The sequence below is a fragment of the Anolis carolinensis genome, chromosome 3 (assembly GCF_035594765.1).
Source record: "Anolis carolinensis isolate JA03-04 chromosome 3, rAnoCar3.1.pri, whole genome shotgun sequence".
Classification (NCBI taxonomy): Eukaryota; Metazoa; Chordata; class Lepidosauria; order Squamata; family Dactyloidae; genus Anolis; species Anolis carolinensis.
Genome location: NC_085843.1, coordinates 227,301,555 through 227,321,672, shown reverse-complemented (window position 1 = coordinate 227,321,672; position 20,118 = coordinate 227,301,555). Strand labels below are relative to the sequence as shown.

At 38.4% G+C, this 20,118-nt stretch overlaps 1 protein-coding gene across 4 annotated transcripts in view; it reads right to left on the bottom strand.

Annotated features, from left to right (window-relative positions):
• sorcs1 (sortilin related VPS10 domain containing receptor 1) overlaps positions 1–20,118 on the bottom strand; it is a 597,151-nt gene that overhangs the window by 40,075 nt on the left and 536,958 nt on the right. For all 4 annotated transcript variants that reach the window (XM_062976277.1, XM_062976275.1, XM_062976278.1 and 1 more), the window contains exons 17-19: positions 13,479–13,592; positions 12,257–12,428; positions 6,826–7,012 (exon numbers count right to left, since the gene is read on the bottom strand). In XM_062976277.1, the coding sequence (XP_062832347.1) occupies positions 6,826–7,012; positions 12,257–12,428; positions 13,479–13,592 (473 nt within the window). The remainder of the gene's footprint in view (positions 1–6,825; positions 7,013–12,256; positions 12,429–13,478; positions 13,593–20,118) is intronic.

Here is a 20,118-nt window from a genome sequence, read left to right as displayed (position 1 = left end):
AAATACGTGAAGGGAAGGAGGGAGCAAGCTTGTTTTCTGCTGCCCTGCAGACTAGGACACGGAACAATGGCTTCAAACTACAGGAAAGGAGATTCCACCTGAACATCAGGAAGAACTTCCTCACTGTGAGGGCTGTTCGACAGTGGAACTCTCTCCCCCGGGCTGTGGTGGAGGCTCCTTCCTTGGAGTCTTTTAAGCAGAGGCTGGATGGCCATCTGTCAGGGGTGCTCTGAATGCGATTTCCTGCTTCTTGGCAGGGGGTTGGACTGGATGGCCCATGAGGTCTCTTCCAACTCTACTATTCTATGATTCTATGATTCTATGATTCTATGAACTGAAGTAGAGAATTCTGATTAATTACTTAAATCAAAGTAATGTAACTTTAAAAAGCAGCTTAAAATGCAGCTTTGGAACAGCAGGTAGTGTTGTACTTCTATCTACATGACAAAAATAACAAGAAAAAACATACAGATTTTTTATGAGATTGGCTAATCTTCTGCAATTTTGAGGGCCAATTATTTAAATCTTTTTCTGTTAACTTAGTAAAATAGAGTTCATTTTTACAAGAAACTATTTAACTCAATGGAATTTATCTACCTATATTTGCCATATTTCACATGGTCACTTTAAGATGCATAGCCACCATAGCCATATAATCCAGATTATCAAAGCAGATAATCCAGATTTTCTGCTTTGTACTGGGTTATATGAGTCTACACTGCCATATAATCCAGTTCAAAGCAGATAATTTGAGTTTTACATGGCAGTGTAGAAGGAGGCCCAGTGACTCTTGGGCTGACTCCCACACACTTGTTAGTTGCCTTGTGTCCCCAGAGTGGGAGAAAGATGGGATAGAAATAAAGTAATACATAAATAAAATAAACAAATACAAGCACAAATGAGGAAACATTCATGCAAATATACATGCATTTCATTGTAGGAAGAAAACACAAGTCTCACATTACAGGGGTGAAACCAGAGAGGTCTACCTGGAAGTTGTGACTATCCTAATCCACCAGCCCATACTTACTCTTTGCCTTTCCAATTCTTGAGGGGAAGTGTAAAACACAAAAGTGGTTCCACCTACACCTGTACTATGAGAGAAAATTGGTTGTGCTTGGCACAGGTAAAGTTTCCAATAATACTCCCAGAGTTGCTTGGTTTCAGCATGGACCAAGTAGCAAGTACTAGGCTTGATCGATCCACGAAAAATTTGATTCTAAACTCGTTTCACAACTAGAGGGGGGCAGCTTTTCGTTTCTGATGGTATTTCCGAATTTGGCCCCCCAAAAATTCGAAATTAACGAAAATTCGTTATTTTCTAAATTAATTCGTTAATGGCGGACGCGCATGCGCAATTCCCAAAAACAGCACAGAGGGAGAGGACTTTACAGGACTCTCCCACCCTCATTTTTTGAGTGATCTTCTTCCAACTTGGTACAGTGGTAGAACACATTTAACACTGATAGCTCACCAAAATTTGGAACGTTTCCCTCATCCTCTGATTTTTGGCGAATTTTCATAGCTTTTATAATAAACCATTTTTTAATAATTGCAGAAATCTGTTCCTGGTTTGAAAGTCTTATTTCCTGTTAAATTGGGTTGTCTTTACTGTGAAAGTCATTGTTCTACTTCAGAAACTTTGTTTTTGTGGCTGAAACTTTGTTAAATTGGTGTGTGTGTGATATATACTGTGTATATAGTCCCTGTATAATGTGTGTGTGTGTGTGTGTGTGTGTGTGTGTGTGTGTGTGTGTGTATAGGTAAAGGTAAAGGTATCCCTTGACGTTAAGTTCAGTCATGTCTGACTCTGGGGGTTGGTGCTCATCTCCATTTCTAAGCCCAAGAGCCAGTGTTGTCCATAGACACCTCCAAGGTCATGTGGCCGGCATGACTACATGGAGTGCCATTACCTTCCCGCCAGAGCGGTACCTATTGATCTACTCACATTGGCATGTTTTCAAGCTGCTAGGTTGGCAGAAGCTGGAGCTAACAGCGGGCACTCACTCTGCTCCCGGGATTTGAACCTGGGACCTTTCGGTCTGCAAGTTCAGCAGCTCAGTGCTTTAACACACTTCGCCATCGGGGCTCATGTATATATAATATACATACACATACACACAATGTGGAAAATATGTGGAAAGGTAGATAGATAAGTTGGGAGCCACAGCGAAGGCACCTTCCTGGGAGCAAGGTCTAATAATAATAATAATAATAATAATAATAATAATAATAATAATAATAATAATAATAAAAAATCCCTTACAATATCCAAGATGGCTCACTGCTACAGAATCTTGGGAGGTTTAGTTTGATATGGTACCATTATTGGCAGAGAAAGCTAAGCTGTAGGAGTTGAAATCCAATCATTTATCCTCCCTATAGAATCAATTTTATATGCATTTTTAGCTACAGAAAAGCTAAAATCAGGACAGTAAAAGAACAACACCCAGAAAATGGGAATTCCAGACAGGAAACAATCAGGGCCAGCTAATACCTCCCAACAAAGGATTCCCCCAGGTAGGAAGCAGCCAGGCTTTGAAGCTGCAAGGCTATTCAATGCTAATCAAGGTGACCAATTGCAACATTCACACTTGCCTCCCACAGACAAGAGTTCTTTCTCCCACCCTGGACCTTCCACAGATATATAAACCCCACTTGCCTAGCTTCGCACAGACGTCAAAACCTCTGAGTATCAGGCCTGAGCTGAGGCGAGGCGGCGGCGGTGGCCATTTTCCCCCTCCGTCTTCCTCCTCCTCCTCGGCCTCCTTCCCCCTCGCCCCCTCCCATTGGCTGAGCCCGTGACGCCCCTTTTGCTGAGGGGCAAAAGGAAAGGGCCTGAATGGTGGGAGTTTGGGTGATTTGCAAAAGCTTTTTTTTCCTAACGAAAAAAACGACGACATAACGAAAAACGGCCTCTCGCGATTCGAAACCGCGATATCCAGACGTGTGGACAACCAATGCTTCAAAATTGCTTCAAAACAAACGAAAATAACGAATTAATAACGGTAAACGGGGAAAACGAATTATTTGAGCAAGCCTAGCAAGTACATTGTGAAAGACTACTACAGTAAAAAGTCTCAGCTAGTCAGGAGGTTTGAATTGGAGACCAGATAATATTTAGCTCAATGCACAAATGATCTGAATATAGACATTTTAGTCCAACAAGTAGAATGTTTCCAAGTTCTGAAATGATCTAGGGTAAAGCAAAGTTCTAGGAGAATCAGTTTTCTTGCTTTTTTAAGCTACAGAACCCCAGATATGGTTGTTGGACTGCACCTCTCAGCAGCAAAAACAGTGTTGAGTAATTGAGGACCTACAGTTTAATAAAAACAGGAGAGCAATGCAATTTTCTCCCAAATCCAGACCAATCTAATATGAAAGCATTGACTGGTTGTTGAAGTTTTATTTGTTTTTAATTCACCTTCGTATTCCTAAATATAAAAGAAATGCTAGTCATAAAGGGCCACAATCATTTTTTGACTTCTGAAAACATAATTTGATCAGATGAAAAAGCTTTCCTGAGCACCCACTATGATCTTCTGCATTAACAGGTATAAAAGGAAAATATAATGGCATAAAATGGCATAAAAGGAAAACAATGGCATCTCCAATTCCTTCAGGCACCATTGAACTGCACCTCCCATAATCCCTGACTACTAAATTAGTAAGGATTGATGGGATATTCAGACTTTTTAATGCACAGAGTTGACACAGTTCCCATGACAAATGGCATGGAATCTACAAGTATGAAGACTGTTTGTATATTGATTCCTGGAAACACCATAGGCTATAATGTTTGTGATGCTTCTGGGAGTGCCAAGTAACCTCTTTCCTCCTTTGCACTCAGTTCCAATATTGTTCTCTGCCAATCAGTTCTATGTGGTGGGGGAGATGCTTTACAAGAGGGGAGTGACCGAAGCAATGACTTTTTCATTGCCACTTGTGGCCTGCATAAGCAAACCGCTCTTCTATCAAGTGGCCTCATTAGCTTGCAAACACAGTGGCTTGCTATGGTGATGGGCCCCCGCAGAATCATTTTCTGTCAAATTGCAGCAGACTGCATGGCCCTGTTATCTGAGACCCTCCAAACCTCTCTGGGGATATTACCATTTCTTTATTAGTTTCTAGTGACCTTTACAAACAAGGCCTGGCTGTTGTCTCTGCTATTTCCTTAAAGATGGGAATGAATAAGAAGCAGAGCAGGCAATTTTATTTTATTGGTTTATTCCTGTAATGGTCTATTGTTTGGGTTGCTTTGGCTGTTGCCATATCCAATTATTGGCATAAATAGCTTTCATATAATTATTAAACAATGCACTACTTGTCCCAAAGTTACAAACAAGATAGGTTCTGTAGGTTTGTTCTTAAGTTGAATTTGTTTGTAAGTCAGAATAGGCACATTTTAAAAGTGTTCCTTCACCCAAATATATACCATTACATATATTAACTTTTTATCATATAGAGAAGGGTTAAAACTCTTGTGGTGTTTGTTTTGCTGTCTGTGCCCCAGTTCAGCAAATTTCGCCTCACTTTCTGCCCCTGTGATTATTGAAAAATTTGGCTTGTTGTGGAAACAAGGATTGGTGATAAAACTTCCATTGAGTTGCCTTTCCCACATTATAACTTTTTCAGGAGTGAATTTCCCTTCCAAGGGGTAGATTTCTCTCACTTCCTGTTGTCTCTCCCCTGTTCCTAACATTTATAAGTCAAATGTTTGTAACTCAGGGACTGTCTATCATATAGTGATATATAAATTCCATCAATAAATAGAAGATAGAATTTCTTTACATATAGGTAGAAGAATCTAATATAAGGGTCTGCTGTCCAACCTAACACTACCGGACTCGTATCAGCAGGGGTGGCCAGAGCTCGTTTTTTGAAGTACTTTATGTAGTGAAAAAAACCCTTTCTTTCCAGCAATGTTTTTTTATTGTGTCAGAAGTGACTTGAGAACATACTGCAAGTTGCTTCTGAAGTGAGAGAATTGGCTGTCTATAGAGATATTGCCAAGGGGATGCCCGAATGTGTTACTGGGAGGCTTCTCTCATGTCTCTGCAAGCTAGAGCTGACAGACGGAAGTTCACCGGCAACGGGTTCGAACCGGCAACTTCAGGTCAGCAACTCAACCTTCAGGTCAGCAGTTCACAAAGGTTTAACCCATTGCAATGTTAAAAATGTAATACTATCTCCAGTGCAGACATAATTTTTTACCTTCTTTCCCAGAAATGGGGCTAGGAGACTTGTGAATCCTCTGTATTTCTACCAACTAATAGGCACTAAACACACATTTCCCTGCTCCTTCCCTTAACTTGGCCTTCTGATTTGGGGGCAGAAGAAAACCCTGAGCTTTCTACAGTGGTTGGTAAGAGCTGCACTAACACAGAGAGACTAGAATCCTGTTGGTGCAACTATATTGCAGATGGTGGAGGAGGGAAAAGTGGGAAATACAATTGTGAAGGAATAAGCAATTAGAAAAATAAATTAGTCAAAGCCAGCACATTTTATCTGCCTTTCCTCGGCACCACTATGTGAACCTGTAAAAAAAATGCAACTACTAATGTAGTATGCCAGACAGATTCCACACAATGGCTGGAAGTCTGTTAGTGACAAAAGCAGATGTAAATCAGTCTTATGTCTATGCAAGTCTCTCTTTTTTTGGTTATTTGCAAAAAATTCTAACAAGATACCCTTACAGTGTGATACAAAATTCTCGATAGTCATCTTATTGCTGCGGAGTGTAGCTGGGATGAGGAAAGCATCTGGTTACATCTCCATAGCCAGATGAAGACTGATCATAATTCACAGAGACCTCCAGAGTTCTTCACAGTATATGGAGGCAGGAAGATGGTGAAAGAGGGCAAAATGAAAACCTGAACTTCCCTCAATTGGATATGCTCATGTAAGATACACACCAAACCTGCACATATAGGTAAAGGGATTCCTGTGATGTATACATTCAAACTGTCTGAGGTTCAAATTACAGGAAAGGCAATTGAACATTAGGAAGAACTTCCTAACTATAAGAACTGTTGGAACTCTCTGCCTCTGAGTGTTGTGGAAGCTCCTTCTTTGGAGGCTTTTTAGCAGAAGCTGGACGGCCACCGGCAGGCCTGTAGCCAGGAGGGTGGGGTCAGTTAAGGGTTCAAACCCCCACCAAAATGTGTCAGCTTAAAAAAAAACCTGGTTTACTCATGAATTGGTTAACCAGTTCAGTAAACTATGTTTTTTTAACTTGGCACTTTTTTTGGGGGGGTGAACCTTTAATCCCCCACCCACCCTGGCTATGGGCCTGGACACCTATCATGGATAATTTGATTGTGTTTTTCCTGCATGGCAGGGGGTTGGATTAGATAACCCATGTGGTCTTTTCCAACTATATGATTCTATGTGTCTGTCAGCATATCAACACATCAAAACAGAGAAATTGTCAACATCCTGCAAGATTTTGCATTTCTGTGGATTTTTTTGGTGAAATTTCTGTTGTACAAAAATAGGGCTGCCTAATTGTTTTTTGTGCAAAGCAGAGTGGGTTTTCTGCAAAATGTGTTGGACTTGGCCTTCTTCAATACATGATGTGCAGAGAGAGGCAGAAGTAGACTGTAAATATATTAAATTAATGTTCCTATTTCTTTTCCCTCTGAGTTATCAATGCAGAGCTGTACTAAGCTATATCAGCTCAATAGAGGGAACCAAATTTTCATACAATTGGTTTAAAATAAAACTAACCACCTCTGCTGTCAGCACAGATTTACTGACTTTCAGAAACAACCATATGAAAAAGAAAATTTAAAAATATTTCATATACTAACAGTAATAACATACAATTTACATGTAAATACAGGACAGCACTGTCAGCTCCCAGACTGTTTTCCACCTGTGCTGTTACTCGGAAAATCCCCACATTCTGGTAGATGTGCTTGATCCCATCTTCTGTTGAGCTGAGATTGGCATATGACACAGCACTCCCATCTCCAAAATCCACTCGGATTATTGATCTTTGAATATCCCCCTAAATGAGGGAAATATGGGAAAAATGTATGAGTAATAAAACTTGCATAAAACCCTAGGACAATTTGAACATTTGGAAGGGATTTACAGAGGGTAACCCACAATTTACAGGGATAGGTAGAATCTAGGGCTGGTCGCCTCTTGTTGATTCAGTCAGCTAACGGTGCATCTACACCAGTGGTTCTCAAACTGTGGGTCCCCAGGTGTTTTGGCCTACAACTCCCATAAATCCTAGCCAGTTTACCAGCTGTTAGGTTTTCTAGGAGTTGAATACCAAAACATCTGGGGACCCATAGGTTGAGAACCACTGAGCTACATTGTATACTTAATGCATTTTGGCACTACTTTAATTGCCAAAGCTTAATGATATGGAATCATGTAAGTTGTAGCTTTACAAGTTATTTAGCCTTCATTGCCAGAGTGCTGATGCTACATTACAAATCTGATGATTTCATAGCTTTGAGCTATGGCTGTTAAAGTGGTATTAGATTGCATTAATGTATGTTTAAATGAGTGATGATGGTAGAAATTTAACCACATGCACCCTTCATTAAATAATTAGACAAATTAAAGGTGTGAAAACACCTGAAAATAGTCTACAAAAGGCATCTTCTCAAGAGGAAAGCATCACCTGTTATCATTTAAGTGTATCTAAATCTGAGAATTTAGTTGAATGATTTCAAGTCAGAAATTAATTTTTTGAGACTGTAGGGGCTGGAGAGGCACATTGGTATCTTAAATTTTGTATGTATTGTTTATTGTGTTTACTCATTTTGTGAGCCGCCCCGAGTCCTTTCAGGGAGATGGGGAGGAATAGAAATAAAGATGATGATGATTATGATTATTATTACTAATTAAATCTACTTCTGGGGCTCTTTCCACCCAAAGTGCCATACTATTATAATTTCAGTGACATTGAAGAGAATCTCTTAAAAATCATCACTTTCATTTTAAAACAACATCTCTGCCTTGTTTTACAGTGGAAAGTCATATCCTCAGGAGGGTTCTTTTTGCAAAATGTAGTAGCCTCTCAGAAACATAAAGGGAAAAGTTAAAGTAAAGAAGTAAGCTGAAATAAATTTAAAGGAAATCAGAGGAGGGAATGGAAAAATGACCTATGGGCATCTACTCAGAGATGGGGGTGGGGCAAAAGGGATATATTTAAGCAAGATATTATATACATTTTCATCTCATGTGACTCCTTCAAATGGTGCTGTAAAATATTAGGGGTATTCTACAACACAATCCTATATATACCTACTTAGAAGTAAGCTCGGTGAGCTTGGTGATTCTAACTAGGTAAGAATGTATAAGAATGCACTTAAATGTAATAAAAAGAGAACTTGGAAAAAGATGAATGCCATATCTGTTCTAATCTGAATGCATCATTTTAAGCATCACCTTTTACAGATTCTGGTAAGCCAAAAAATATGCTGAGTATACATTCGCCATTAAAGAAAAATCACTTCTAAGCTCAGCAGGAAGTGGCCTTCTGATGCTCATCAAGGCATCCTGGTGAGAAAGTTGTTCCCTTCCACTCAAATTAGAGAAGACCTATAGCTGCCACTCTCAAAGCCTCTTTGAGAAGATGAATTTGGTCTTTTTTCCAGTTGTTTTCATTAACATTATTTCATTCTTTTGAACTGAAAGTGCTTTCCTTTCCATTAAGTTCAGTTCAGGCTGTAACAATTTTCTGAAAAGGTTATATTTAAAAAGCTGATATTTAAATATTTTGGTTTCTGAGACCAAAGAACATCTAAGCAAATGAGATACAATATGAACAGTGAGACAGGTATTTTCTGGATTTTGAATGAAAAGGTAAAAAACAGAAAGAGAGAAAGTAAAAACCTAAAGTCTTTTTTCCCTTTGTGTATACTGAAAGTTGATCTATATTATTGTCCTCACACATCTAATTTTTTAGAAACAGAAGTTAGTAATAATTTACATTCTACTATACAGGAAAGTCAGTTCTGCTCATATCACAGGCATCGGGACATGAAAGAAGCCTCCCAGCAGGATGTGGTTGTCCCTTGGGCAACATCTCTGTAGATGGCCAATTCTCTCTCACCAGAAGCAACTTGCATTATGTTCTCAAGTCACTTCTGACACATTTTTTTTTAAAAAAAAAAATAGAGGCATCAAAAACTCCAAATGGCTTATGCAAGTTCCCTAGAAAATACTGATACAAACTTACATAAGATGAAGACCAGTACATTTAAATAATCAACAAATATGTATAACAGATACTTAAGATGTGGATTTCATTTGCATGGAAAATTACAAAAGATAGATCCATATCTGTCACTTTCCCCCTGCAAACATTATTGATCACTGCAATAAATCAATTGCTAGGCTGAATGTTTTTGTTTTTTTTCATCCTGAAGTCATACAATTAGGTAGTGACGTGAAGGCGTTTACACTAATTTTGTATTAATACATCAAGGCTTTCCTAAACACATTTGTGTAGAATCTAAACTGAATAATTTGTTCCCGTACTGTTATTGCATGAGATACTCTATCATGACATCAAACAATCTTCAAGTACTTTCTAGATGTGGAAGGTCAACTGTAAACATATTCTGATCTAGCACCCATTCATGTTGAATGCATAGTACAGCAGTAGCAAGTGCTAGTTGCAGAGAGAACATTTTCCCCCTTTATGTTTATCAGTTTCCACTCTTTTCCAAAAGTAACACATCTGGCACTTGTAGGTATTCATATATAAATCTTTCCAAAAATTGGAGGCCTCTTTGTCAGATTTATGCTGAATAAATCAGGAAGAACAAGAATAGGGGGAAAGGAGAAGCATAATTGCAAAGGTTGTTATCACAAACCTATTTCACCAAGGGGGAGGAATAAATAATGTTTCATTGTCACACTGTGTCATTTTTGTTGCAGGATTTGGCAAGGTAGGATGGGTGAGTGCTATTTTCTGAAGTTTGCCTTACAGATATATGGATATATAGGAAAGGCAGGTCATGCATGTCTAGATGCATTTCACACATTAATTCCTCTTGCAGTCTTCCTGGTTTTTCACACTTAGGTATTCAGAAACAGCAGTCTGAACTGTTTATAGAATATTATTATATGTTGATTACTTATATGCTGCTCATATTATTTCAATGTTGAAGAGAAGACTAATTTCCGTAGTTCTAATGAAAATAACATGTTCAAACGTCTAATTTCAAGCTCACCCAAGAGACGGCAAGCATGAATTTGTTCTATAAAGTGCTGGATTGTATATATAAATCAATGAGGTACGATTCAAAGTTTTCAAAATTGAGTCCCAAGCCTCACATTTAATTTGGAACTCTTCAATTATGCAATGACTTGTTATCTCTTTAGCCATGCAGATGTTTAAAATTGAGTTTTAATTGGGCTTTGTGGCAGGCAGATGTTGCTTTTCCTCAGTTGTTTTCCAGAATGGAATTCTTAACAATCTGCTTTATGTAATTTTTATGCAGATTTACCCAGGGTTTTTTTTTTTTTGCTGTGGCAAAAACCCAGTGTTGGAAGTATTTTTATGAACAAAATTTGTATTAAATCCAGAAAAGATGTGTGTGTGTGTGTGTGTGTGTGTATGTATATATCTCCATCCTTGGAGCTGGGGGTGGCAACAGCTGACAGGGAGCTCTGCCATGGACTGGTCCATGAGGTCACAAAGAGTCAGAAGCAACTGAATGAGTAAACAACAACAAACATATATATACACACACATGCATACACACATACAGACAGTAATAGTGCATGACAATGCAGTTCTACATGTATCTTAAATAAAGGTTTCACTGAGTTCAGAGGAGCTTATTGCAAGAAGCAAGTTATACAATTACACCCTAAATAACCTATTCTTCACCTACCCTAGGCAATGCTCACATAACAAGAATCAAAACATATAGCTGAATTTTGTCCATGACACCTAACATTTATGGATTTTTTTTTTGAAATGCACATGGCAGAAAAGTATCTAAGATATCAACAATGTATTCCGTTAAGATCAAGTCACTCTATTAATTTAATTGAGAGAATACATCAATTCTGCACTATTTTCTCACAGGCTACATTATCAGAAAAGGATCTTCTCTGTTATCCCAACTCCAGTCATTCCCCCCACTTTGGTAGGCTTCACATCTGCGGTTTTGATTATTTGTGAATGTGAAATTGTGCCCCTGCTTCTCAGGATTGGGTCTGTTGTGTGAACATTTACATGGCTGTCCTGTTTTCAGGAGGTCGGTGAGGGGACTTTTTAGGAAGTAAGTGTGTTGTTTACTGTTTCACCCAGTACCTCCCTTCCTTTGTGTAGATGAAACTGATACTCATGGTATGCAGGAGGAGGAGCTAGTCCCATGTACCACTTCACTCATCCCATGGATCTGGCTCATCTGCCTCTTCCTGTGTGCTGGGAATATCTGTTTTGCTGAGACAAAGGAAAGGAGGTACAGGGGAAAGAGGCACACATAACAGAGAGGAATAGCAGAATGAACTATATCTCCTGGGTAAGTGATGTTATAGGCATGCACGGGAACATTCCTCCTCCTCTTCTAGTTTGCTACATATATATCTCTCAATAGCTCATCTCTTCCTTCAGGTGAAACAGATATTTGTGACATGTAGGAAGAGAAAAAGAAACCAGGATCTTCAGAGTAAGTGAAGAAGTGTATGGGATCAACTCCTCCTCCTCTCCCCCTCCTCTTGGGGACTGCAGCAGCAGTGATTCATTCTCTCCCCAACAGATATATTTTCACCTGTTCCACTTTCATGGGAGAGCTGTGCCCATAATCCCCATGAAAGTGAAAGGATGACACTGTAATATTGACTTTTACATCATCAAATGAAACAAGATTATCTGAAGTGACTGGACATAGAAACAACAGTTGTTAGTTAATATAGATATCATTTTCATACCTTGCATTAATAGAGAAAATGACTGTATGCATTATTTCAGAAACTTGAATTCTCCATGCTTTCTATGCGCTGATTTCTCATTTCTTTGTAATACTAGCCCAGGCAGCTTCAACGTACTGGTACTTGTCAAAAAATCAGGGAGGACAATAATTTCAACCCACAAAGAGGTGCATTAGGCCCTGCTTGTTCTAAATGGATATGTCTGATACACAGCTCAGATTTATCAAACTATGAATTTGTTCAATAGCATCATTTCATTAATTGTGTTCTGTTCTATCCATTCTGTTCCAAATAAATCAGATTCAAAAGCCTCAGTGGGAAAACGTGAAACAGAACATACCTCTTCCAGCTGCATCAGAAATGTAACATTGTGCCCTTGTTCCGATGTCAATGTGCCATCCGAAGTGACAACTCGAAGCCCTCTTGGGGCCTTGCCAGGACACTGCTGAGGCTTGGCTGTATACTGCTCACGCACACCATCTGTGCAGTTATTAGATACAACCTTCCTATACCTGTTCAAATGTGGAAACAGATACGACAGTGGAAGAAACAGTTGCAATTGGTTAATTTCAGGTGAGGTTCAACTTTTCCAGTTCACCACTGCCATCTGTCAAGCAGTTTTCATCAAGAAAATCATGAACCAGCTAAAAATGATGAGCTTTAGGAACTTAGTCAAAGGGCTTGGAAGTACCAAGCTATGATTCATATAAGCCAGATTCTATAGAAAATTTGGAAAGCTTTGTCAGGGAGTTTATATTGATCTCCCCATTTAAGGCATTTCCAGGCAATCTGTGCTTCTACTTTTAGTGAACGTACAACCACAATCTGACACCATTGGGGTTCAGCTTGATCAGGAGGCAGTGGCTCTAAAGTTGTGTGAAACAGGACAGTTGAAAAAAAAAAGAAGCAGCCTTACCCTTCCCAAGCTTCCAGTATTCTCATGAAGGGTGTTCCTTTTTTCTTAAGTATAACAGATGATGCCCGGTAATCATGCTTTAGCCCAGTGTGGTCCATGTGGCCCACCAATTCATTTTTGTTGACCCTTACCCTTCTTACTGGAAAAATATTTTAATTATGAAATTAAATAATATTTTAGTTATGTAATTCAATATTAATTCTATAATTCATTTTCTTTCTGGAATGTCTCTGGCCCTCACATTCCTATACTAAAGTTTGATGGGCCCTTGGGTAACTAAAGGTGGGACCACACTGCTTTAGCCTATGGGGATTTAGCTCAGTGTTTCAGGCTATGCACACAGGAGGTGTTGAACATCAGTTGGCTTCTGTGTTCTCTCATTACATATTTTTCAAACATATAGCCTTATACGGAGTTCTATAGAACTTACAACACCATCACTTGGCAAATTTATAAAATCCCTCTAATGGAATATGGTGCTTTTTATGACTCCACAAGTTTATCTGTGTCTTTTGTGTTTTACATGTCACTACTCAATAATCAAACATCTCAAACCTGATATACAGAGATTTTGTTGGAGAATTTAATAACTTTCACACACACGGACATGCCAATGAGTCAGCTTTTGATAACTTTAGTCACTCACCCAGTGCTATTGAGATAACTTTGACCAAGACTGCAGTCTTTTGACAATGTTGATGGGTTATACCAAAATGCAGGCAGACACTGGCCATTGCTGTGACGTTCAAATCCATAGTCACTGGGATTGAAGAAAAAGAGACATGTTTAAATAATAAGCAACTCAAGCACCATATTGGGATGACATAAGATCCATTTCCATTGCACATCTAAGTAGATGGTGAGTTAATTCTGATATGTTCTTATGATGATGGGATACCTTGAATAAAGAAAAAATGATGATTAATCAGTTAAATTCAGTTGTATAGACAGGCTTTCCTGATACTTTGGCTCTAGTTCAGATAAATTGCCCAGGGAAGTTGTGGTGCACTATATACATCTCACAATTCCTTAGAATGGAGTCAGGGCAATTAAAGTGGTATTAAACTGATATAACTAAATAAATACTGCATTTACATCTATTTATAATGAATTCTGATGGCACAATTGACAGATGTAGTACCTTGTAGAATTATTTCAACATGTGCTCAGTTTCTTTGATATCACTAGGCATGCATTTTCCCACAATCAGGGAGTCATAATCTATATAGTCTCACATCCCTTTCTTTATTAACATCAATGAGTATGCAACATTTGAGCGAGAATAATTTTTTATTGTACCAATCATTCTCAGAAGAAGGAAGTGACTCTTCAGTACCCAATGTAGAAATCAGTTAGTGCACAATGAATATGCTCCTGTCTGCTCATCTTTCACATAAGTCACCAGGCTTCTTGCCTCTTTCTGTGCCAGTTTGAATCCCAGGAGAGTGTGGATGAGCTCCCTCTATAAGCTCCAGAAGCATCCCACAAGGATGGTTAAAACCTCAAAACATCCCCTGGGAAACCACCTTGCAGACGGCCAATTCTCTCACACCAGAAGCAACTTGCAGTTTCTCAAGTCACTCCCCCCCCCTCCCCACCATTTTGGTATGTGACAGTTGGGAAGGATATAATGTGTGGTAACATAATAAGCTGTTTAAAAAGTTAAGACAACTTCTATAATCTTCTAAACAACATAACCAGGGACTGAGGCTTCTGAGTGGGGAAGCTAATTTATAAGTTCTGGTCTTTTTAATATGGAATTCGGTCATTCACTGGACGAGCTCAAATAGTCTACATTCCACTGCTATTATTCTCTTAAAGTATTTCCCAGCCACGCTATTTAATATTCCTTTATTCAAGATACCAGGGAATGAACCTAGGACCTAATGCATATGAAACATGTGCACTACAACTGTGTTGATAACTCCCTCTGGACGTACGCCATTCATTGTCATTGGAAACCAGTAATTGCTGCTTTAGGGAAAAGACAACGCACAAATGGATTTTGAAAATCCAGCATTTTCATTTCTTTCTTTAGTCTGTATGTTGCTCTTAGGCCTTTTGTGTAACATGTCAATGAGGAAAGTTGGTTAATTGCTTTGCAAACAGATGCTTAGTTATCCCAAATGATGCAAATTAATTTCATAAGCATCCTTAGTGGAGGGACAGCAGAAAGGCTATTGAAATCATCATTCAACAACATCATTCCAGAGAAAAACAAATATTTATGTATGAATGAGCCTTCTTTCTCTTGTAATCTGATTGTCAACAAACCAGAATGCTTGTACTGCCGAGCTGTCATGTACTGATATAATTAAACAGCAGTAACACTGCACTCTCAGAACAGGTTCAATAATCAAGTGAAAAATAAATGAGCAAAAATGTGTATTACAATAAATACAAAACACGATTTAATCTGACAATATTAGTTTGAATTTTATATTATTTATCTGTTTTCTTTCTAGATGAGAGATTTTAAATATTTCTCAGTGCAAGATATAGATTATGGAAGAGGTTCTTAATATTTTTTTATAGAGTAGCAAGGGTGGTATTTTCTGCCTCCTAAAATCAGGTGCAATCCAAATGCTTAAGACATGGTTATGGGTCAGAGAAAAGCACTCTGTGTATACCCAGATACACTTTTTTCCTTAGTACATCCGCACATATTCCAAGATTGGGTTGTGTCATTGATGTCAGGGATCAGTCTCCAAGCTCAGAACACATTATGTTTTATCCCTATTTGCAATCAAGTTGGTTTGAATGTATGGTAGTTCAAATAATGAAAGAAGACCTTAAAGAGTCACACGTCATCACATCTCTGCTCAGTTGCTGCAAACCCAGAGCCATGGCTTCCTTTCCTTTATCACTGGCCCATGTTATTAGTACTCCTAATATATTGTACAACTACATATAATTTTATTCCTCTGCCCCAAGATTGAATTACCATTGTGTCACCCTTGGCTACTGGCTAGGCTTTTATTGTGTGATGTTGTGATTTTATAGTTCTGATGTATTAATTTGTTATAATTGGAATGTATTTTATGTTGTTGTATTTTATTGTACATTGCTGGGCTTGGTTCCCAAGCTCCCCCGAGTACCCTCAGGGAGATGGGGCGGAATACAAGAATAAAGTTGTTGCTGTTGTTGTTGTTGTTGTTGTTGTTGTTGTTGTTATTCAATTAATCAACCCCACTGTAATGTGGTCTTCTACTGCAACACATTTAATAAGATATCATCTTTTTCATGTCTGCTTTATAGAGTTGGAATATACTAAAAGTGATAGACATCGCTGGCTAAGGAAACTGGATCCTTGTGAGTATTTTATGAGCATATATGTTTGCAAGAACAAGCTACTATAAGATGATACTGCTTCTTGTCATTTTAGCTTTGTCTAATGTGTGTGGGCAGAGGTGAATTGTTATATGTTTTGTGCTAGCGAGGAACTCCTTTATGGCAGGCTCTGAATGATGATGCACATGGTATAAGGGTAAATTTGAGCAAGGGAACAGTCTCGTTGATCTCTGGCAGGACAGGTATGATCATATTAATTTCTGGACTCATGGCTATTATATTAACAAGACAATATTCCTTGTTAGAGTTTTGTTTAATTCTTTCTAGAGCTAGAGTGGCTAAGCCTAAATGCCAGACCTTCCCAACAGAGACCAATATATTTGAGAATATTTTTTGTTTCTCAAACCAAATGTCCGGCATTTATCCACACTTGATGTTGAGTAAACCTTCAATTTGGACAAATCTACGTTTAAAAAAGATAACTAGGTTCCTGCAACCATCTTTTTTGCCATTCAACAAGCTGTATATTTAACAGAGTTCTGATTGCAGCATTTTTAAATTTAAGTAATCTCCTTGCCTATATATGGCATGCATGCATACACATACACTCACTCACTCACATGTTTGCACATGCTGAGAAATGATGCAATCAGCTTATTTGCATCTCACTGGAGAGACATTCGTATCTCTCTTTCACCTTGCATCCTCATGATCTAATGAATGTCTTGTCTCCTCTCTGATGCATATGAAGCACTGATGATAACAACAAATTGCTGCCTACTTGTAGGCACCACAGGCTGCCTTCCAATCAACAAGCATTAACATCAATGGGAGCAGCCGAGGATGAACCTGCCTGCTGAAATCTGAATATAGGAGTTAGGGGAACTGAGCATTACAACTTCAGAGCCAGGCATCTGGCCTTGCAATTGGTATTTATGAAATACATTGTTTACTGTAAGTTGAGACTTCAGTTAGACATTACTTACTCATAAGCATAATGGTTACTGGAGAACCGTTGTAATTAAGGAACAGCCCTTTTCAGCAGAAGTAGTTGGGGACATACAAGCAGTAAAGGGAACAAAGGATTTACTAATCCAATGCACCATTTTCTCTAGTTTAAATACAGCGAAGGAAGGAGTACCATCATAAGGTGTTTTATAACTTCAGAATGAGGGAAAGATGTAATTTCACTCTAGATGGCCCGCTGTAAAAAAAAATTCCCTTCACTTAAATAAGTCCTAAAGTAGCTACCATCCCATACATTTTGCATGTAGCACATATTTTGGCTTCAGTAGAGTACAATAAGCCTTCATTTTTGCTGCGGTTAGAGATACAAAACCTCTGTAAAAGAGAAAACTGTGAAAAAAAGTTTTTAAAAAACAGACAAAACATTTTGGTCCTCCAGCACAAATTATAGTCAACATTTGCTGGAAATTGAAGATAGAATTGTCCTGGATGACTGAGGGAGTTCCAGAGAGAACAGTCAAATCAAATATTTGAATAGTCAAATCTGCAAAAGTCAAGTCCCCAAATGTGGAAAGGGAAATCATATTTATCACTAATTTAAAAGGCCTTAGTTTAGAAATCCACTTTAGAATTAAAAAGAATGGTACATCCAAGCCTCTAAAGTACAGATTGTTTTTACTGATAATGACTTCCTGTTTAATAAACAAATCTCAAACAAATAAACTACTGGTACCTCTCAAAGGATTTCTAAGCAGAAATTTAAGGCAACAATGTACACAGAATAAGCACTTAGAATGCTACTTTTTAATAAAAATGTCATATTTACTATTGTTATTTATTTATCATTGAGTTCTTATGTGCTGCTGTTAATGCTGTCTCAGAAAGTGACTAACTGGACTACTGTTACTAAAACGTTATTCTGTCCACCCACCCCCACATTAAAAATAAAAAAAGGGGGAAAGTGGAGGGACCCATGGAGTCTTAGAGGGCTGCAGTGAAGTGCCAAACAGCTGGCATTGTCTGTAGATACCTCCAAGGTCATGTGGCTGACATGACTGAATAGAGTGACGTTGCCTTCCCACTGGCACAGTACTTATTGATCTATTCACATTTGCATGTTTTCGAACTGCTAGGTTGGCAGAAGCTGGGGCTAACAGTGGGAGCTCATCCCACTCCATGGATTTGAGCCACCAGGGGCTCTGGTCCAACCTTTACAAAAAATGTATTTCCTTTACCTATCTAGAGGATATGAGAGGAATTTTGCCACATTTTCAGGGCTCTCAGGGCCCTTCTACCTATGAAGTAACCAAGATAAAGGGGTGTGTGTCTAAATGATGTTTGGAAAAAGTGCGTGCAGAATTGGGTTAACAGCTGAAAAGCACTTGTTTAAAAGGTGAGCTTAAAACCCAATTTCACCCCAAAAATGTGCACGTTTGCATGACTGTATACCTCTGCAGACATGAAAAACACATGACTTCCTTCCCTTCCCCCTGTGTGGACTGCTCCAGTGCACATGCACATTTAAAAGCCCAAATCAGCTGATTGGGCTGTCAAAAAATGGAGCCACAGACACACAGGTGGCTAAAGGGAAGCACAATTGGAAAGCAATTAGAACTCTTTGCAACCACTCCTTTCTTCTGATGTTTATAATAATAAACAGAGCTTGAATTAACAGTTGGGTGCAGACAGAGATAAGAAATCTGCTTGTGTGTACATTAAGATCTCTGCATGAGCGTATATAAGGTCCAGCGCATCTTGGAGAGATTTAATAAACAAAAAAAAAAAAAAACTTCCGCCATATGTCCCCCATCTCCCCTCCATCTTGATCTGTTACAAAGGAATGCTGTTGGGATGGCAGACCATTTCCCAGGTCTGTCAGGCCTGTGTGTGGACTGAAAATCTGGTTCCACTAGTTACCCAATTTTGTTCCGCAGTACGTTCTGTTTGGTTGATTGTAAAGTTTATTTTATTTATTTGAACTATTTTGATCTTCTTTATATCCATGTCATCAAAGCAACATTCACATGTAAACCAAAACATATAGTAAATAATAAATTCAGAGAAAACAATATATGAGATGCACCTGTTCATCACATAAAGACTTGCACATACAATAGTGCCTGGTGTGTAATTTCTCTTAGATGTAAATTGTTGCGGTTTTTTTTTAATGTGGTTTAGGAAATCTAAAGAATTATTTCATAGGAGGCAATTTTGAGGACACTATTGTGTAATGGTCTTCAAATCAATATCTGTTAATACTGGGATTAGGACTGGGAAAATAGGGTGGTTTTGTTCTCTCTCACATCTGATTTTTCAAAAGGTAAATCTCAAATCCTTTCCTTCACCTTTAAGAAAATATTTTGAAAGGCCTCCTCATCAGCAGTCTCTTCTATAGCCACACAGAAATCTAAGATATCAACTCCCATTGCCTTTTTAAAGCAAGCTAATCGTATCAGATTTAATCTAACATTCTACAGGAATTATAGCTTTTGCTATTATTGTTGCAGTTATTCTTTGACTAGATGTTTTTCTCCCTGTGTACAGAATAAAAACCTCAAACAGCCACTGGAGTGATACTATTCATGCTGTGGTGAAAAAAAAGAGATGGAAATCCAGGTAAATAAATGCTTTAATAACACATGTGTCACCATGTAATCCATTTACAACTCCAATAAATACAATTTAGTTTCTAGGCAGTTGCTAGGAAGTATTGTCCTTAAGGCTAGATACACCATTTCCATTGTGATAATCATTCCTGAAACACTATTGCCCCCTGGTAGTGAGAAGTAGGCAATGCATGCAAATTGAATCTCTGAAGCATTGACTCCTAGTTTGAAAAACGTGATATTAGTAAAGGTATTACTAGGGATGGGAGGCCTTTCCCTATTTCTGTTTTTTTCCTCATTTCCTCATTTTTCCTCATTGCTGGTGAAAATTTTATCAGCACTTTTTTGTGACAAAACTTTCTAGTATTAATACTGTATCTCTTCAGTTCTAAGAAACACTTTTTTCAATATAAACATCTCTAA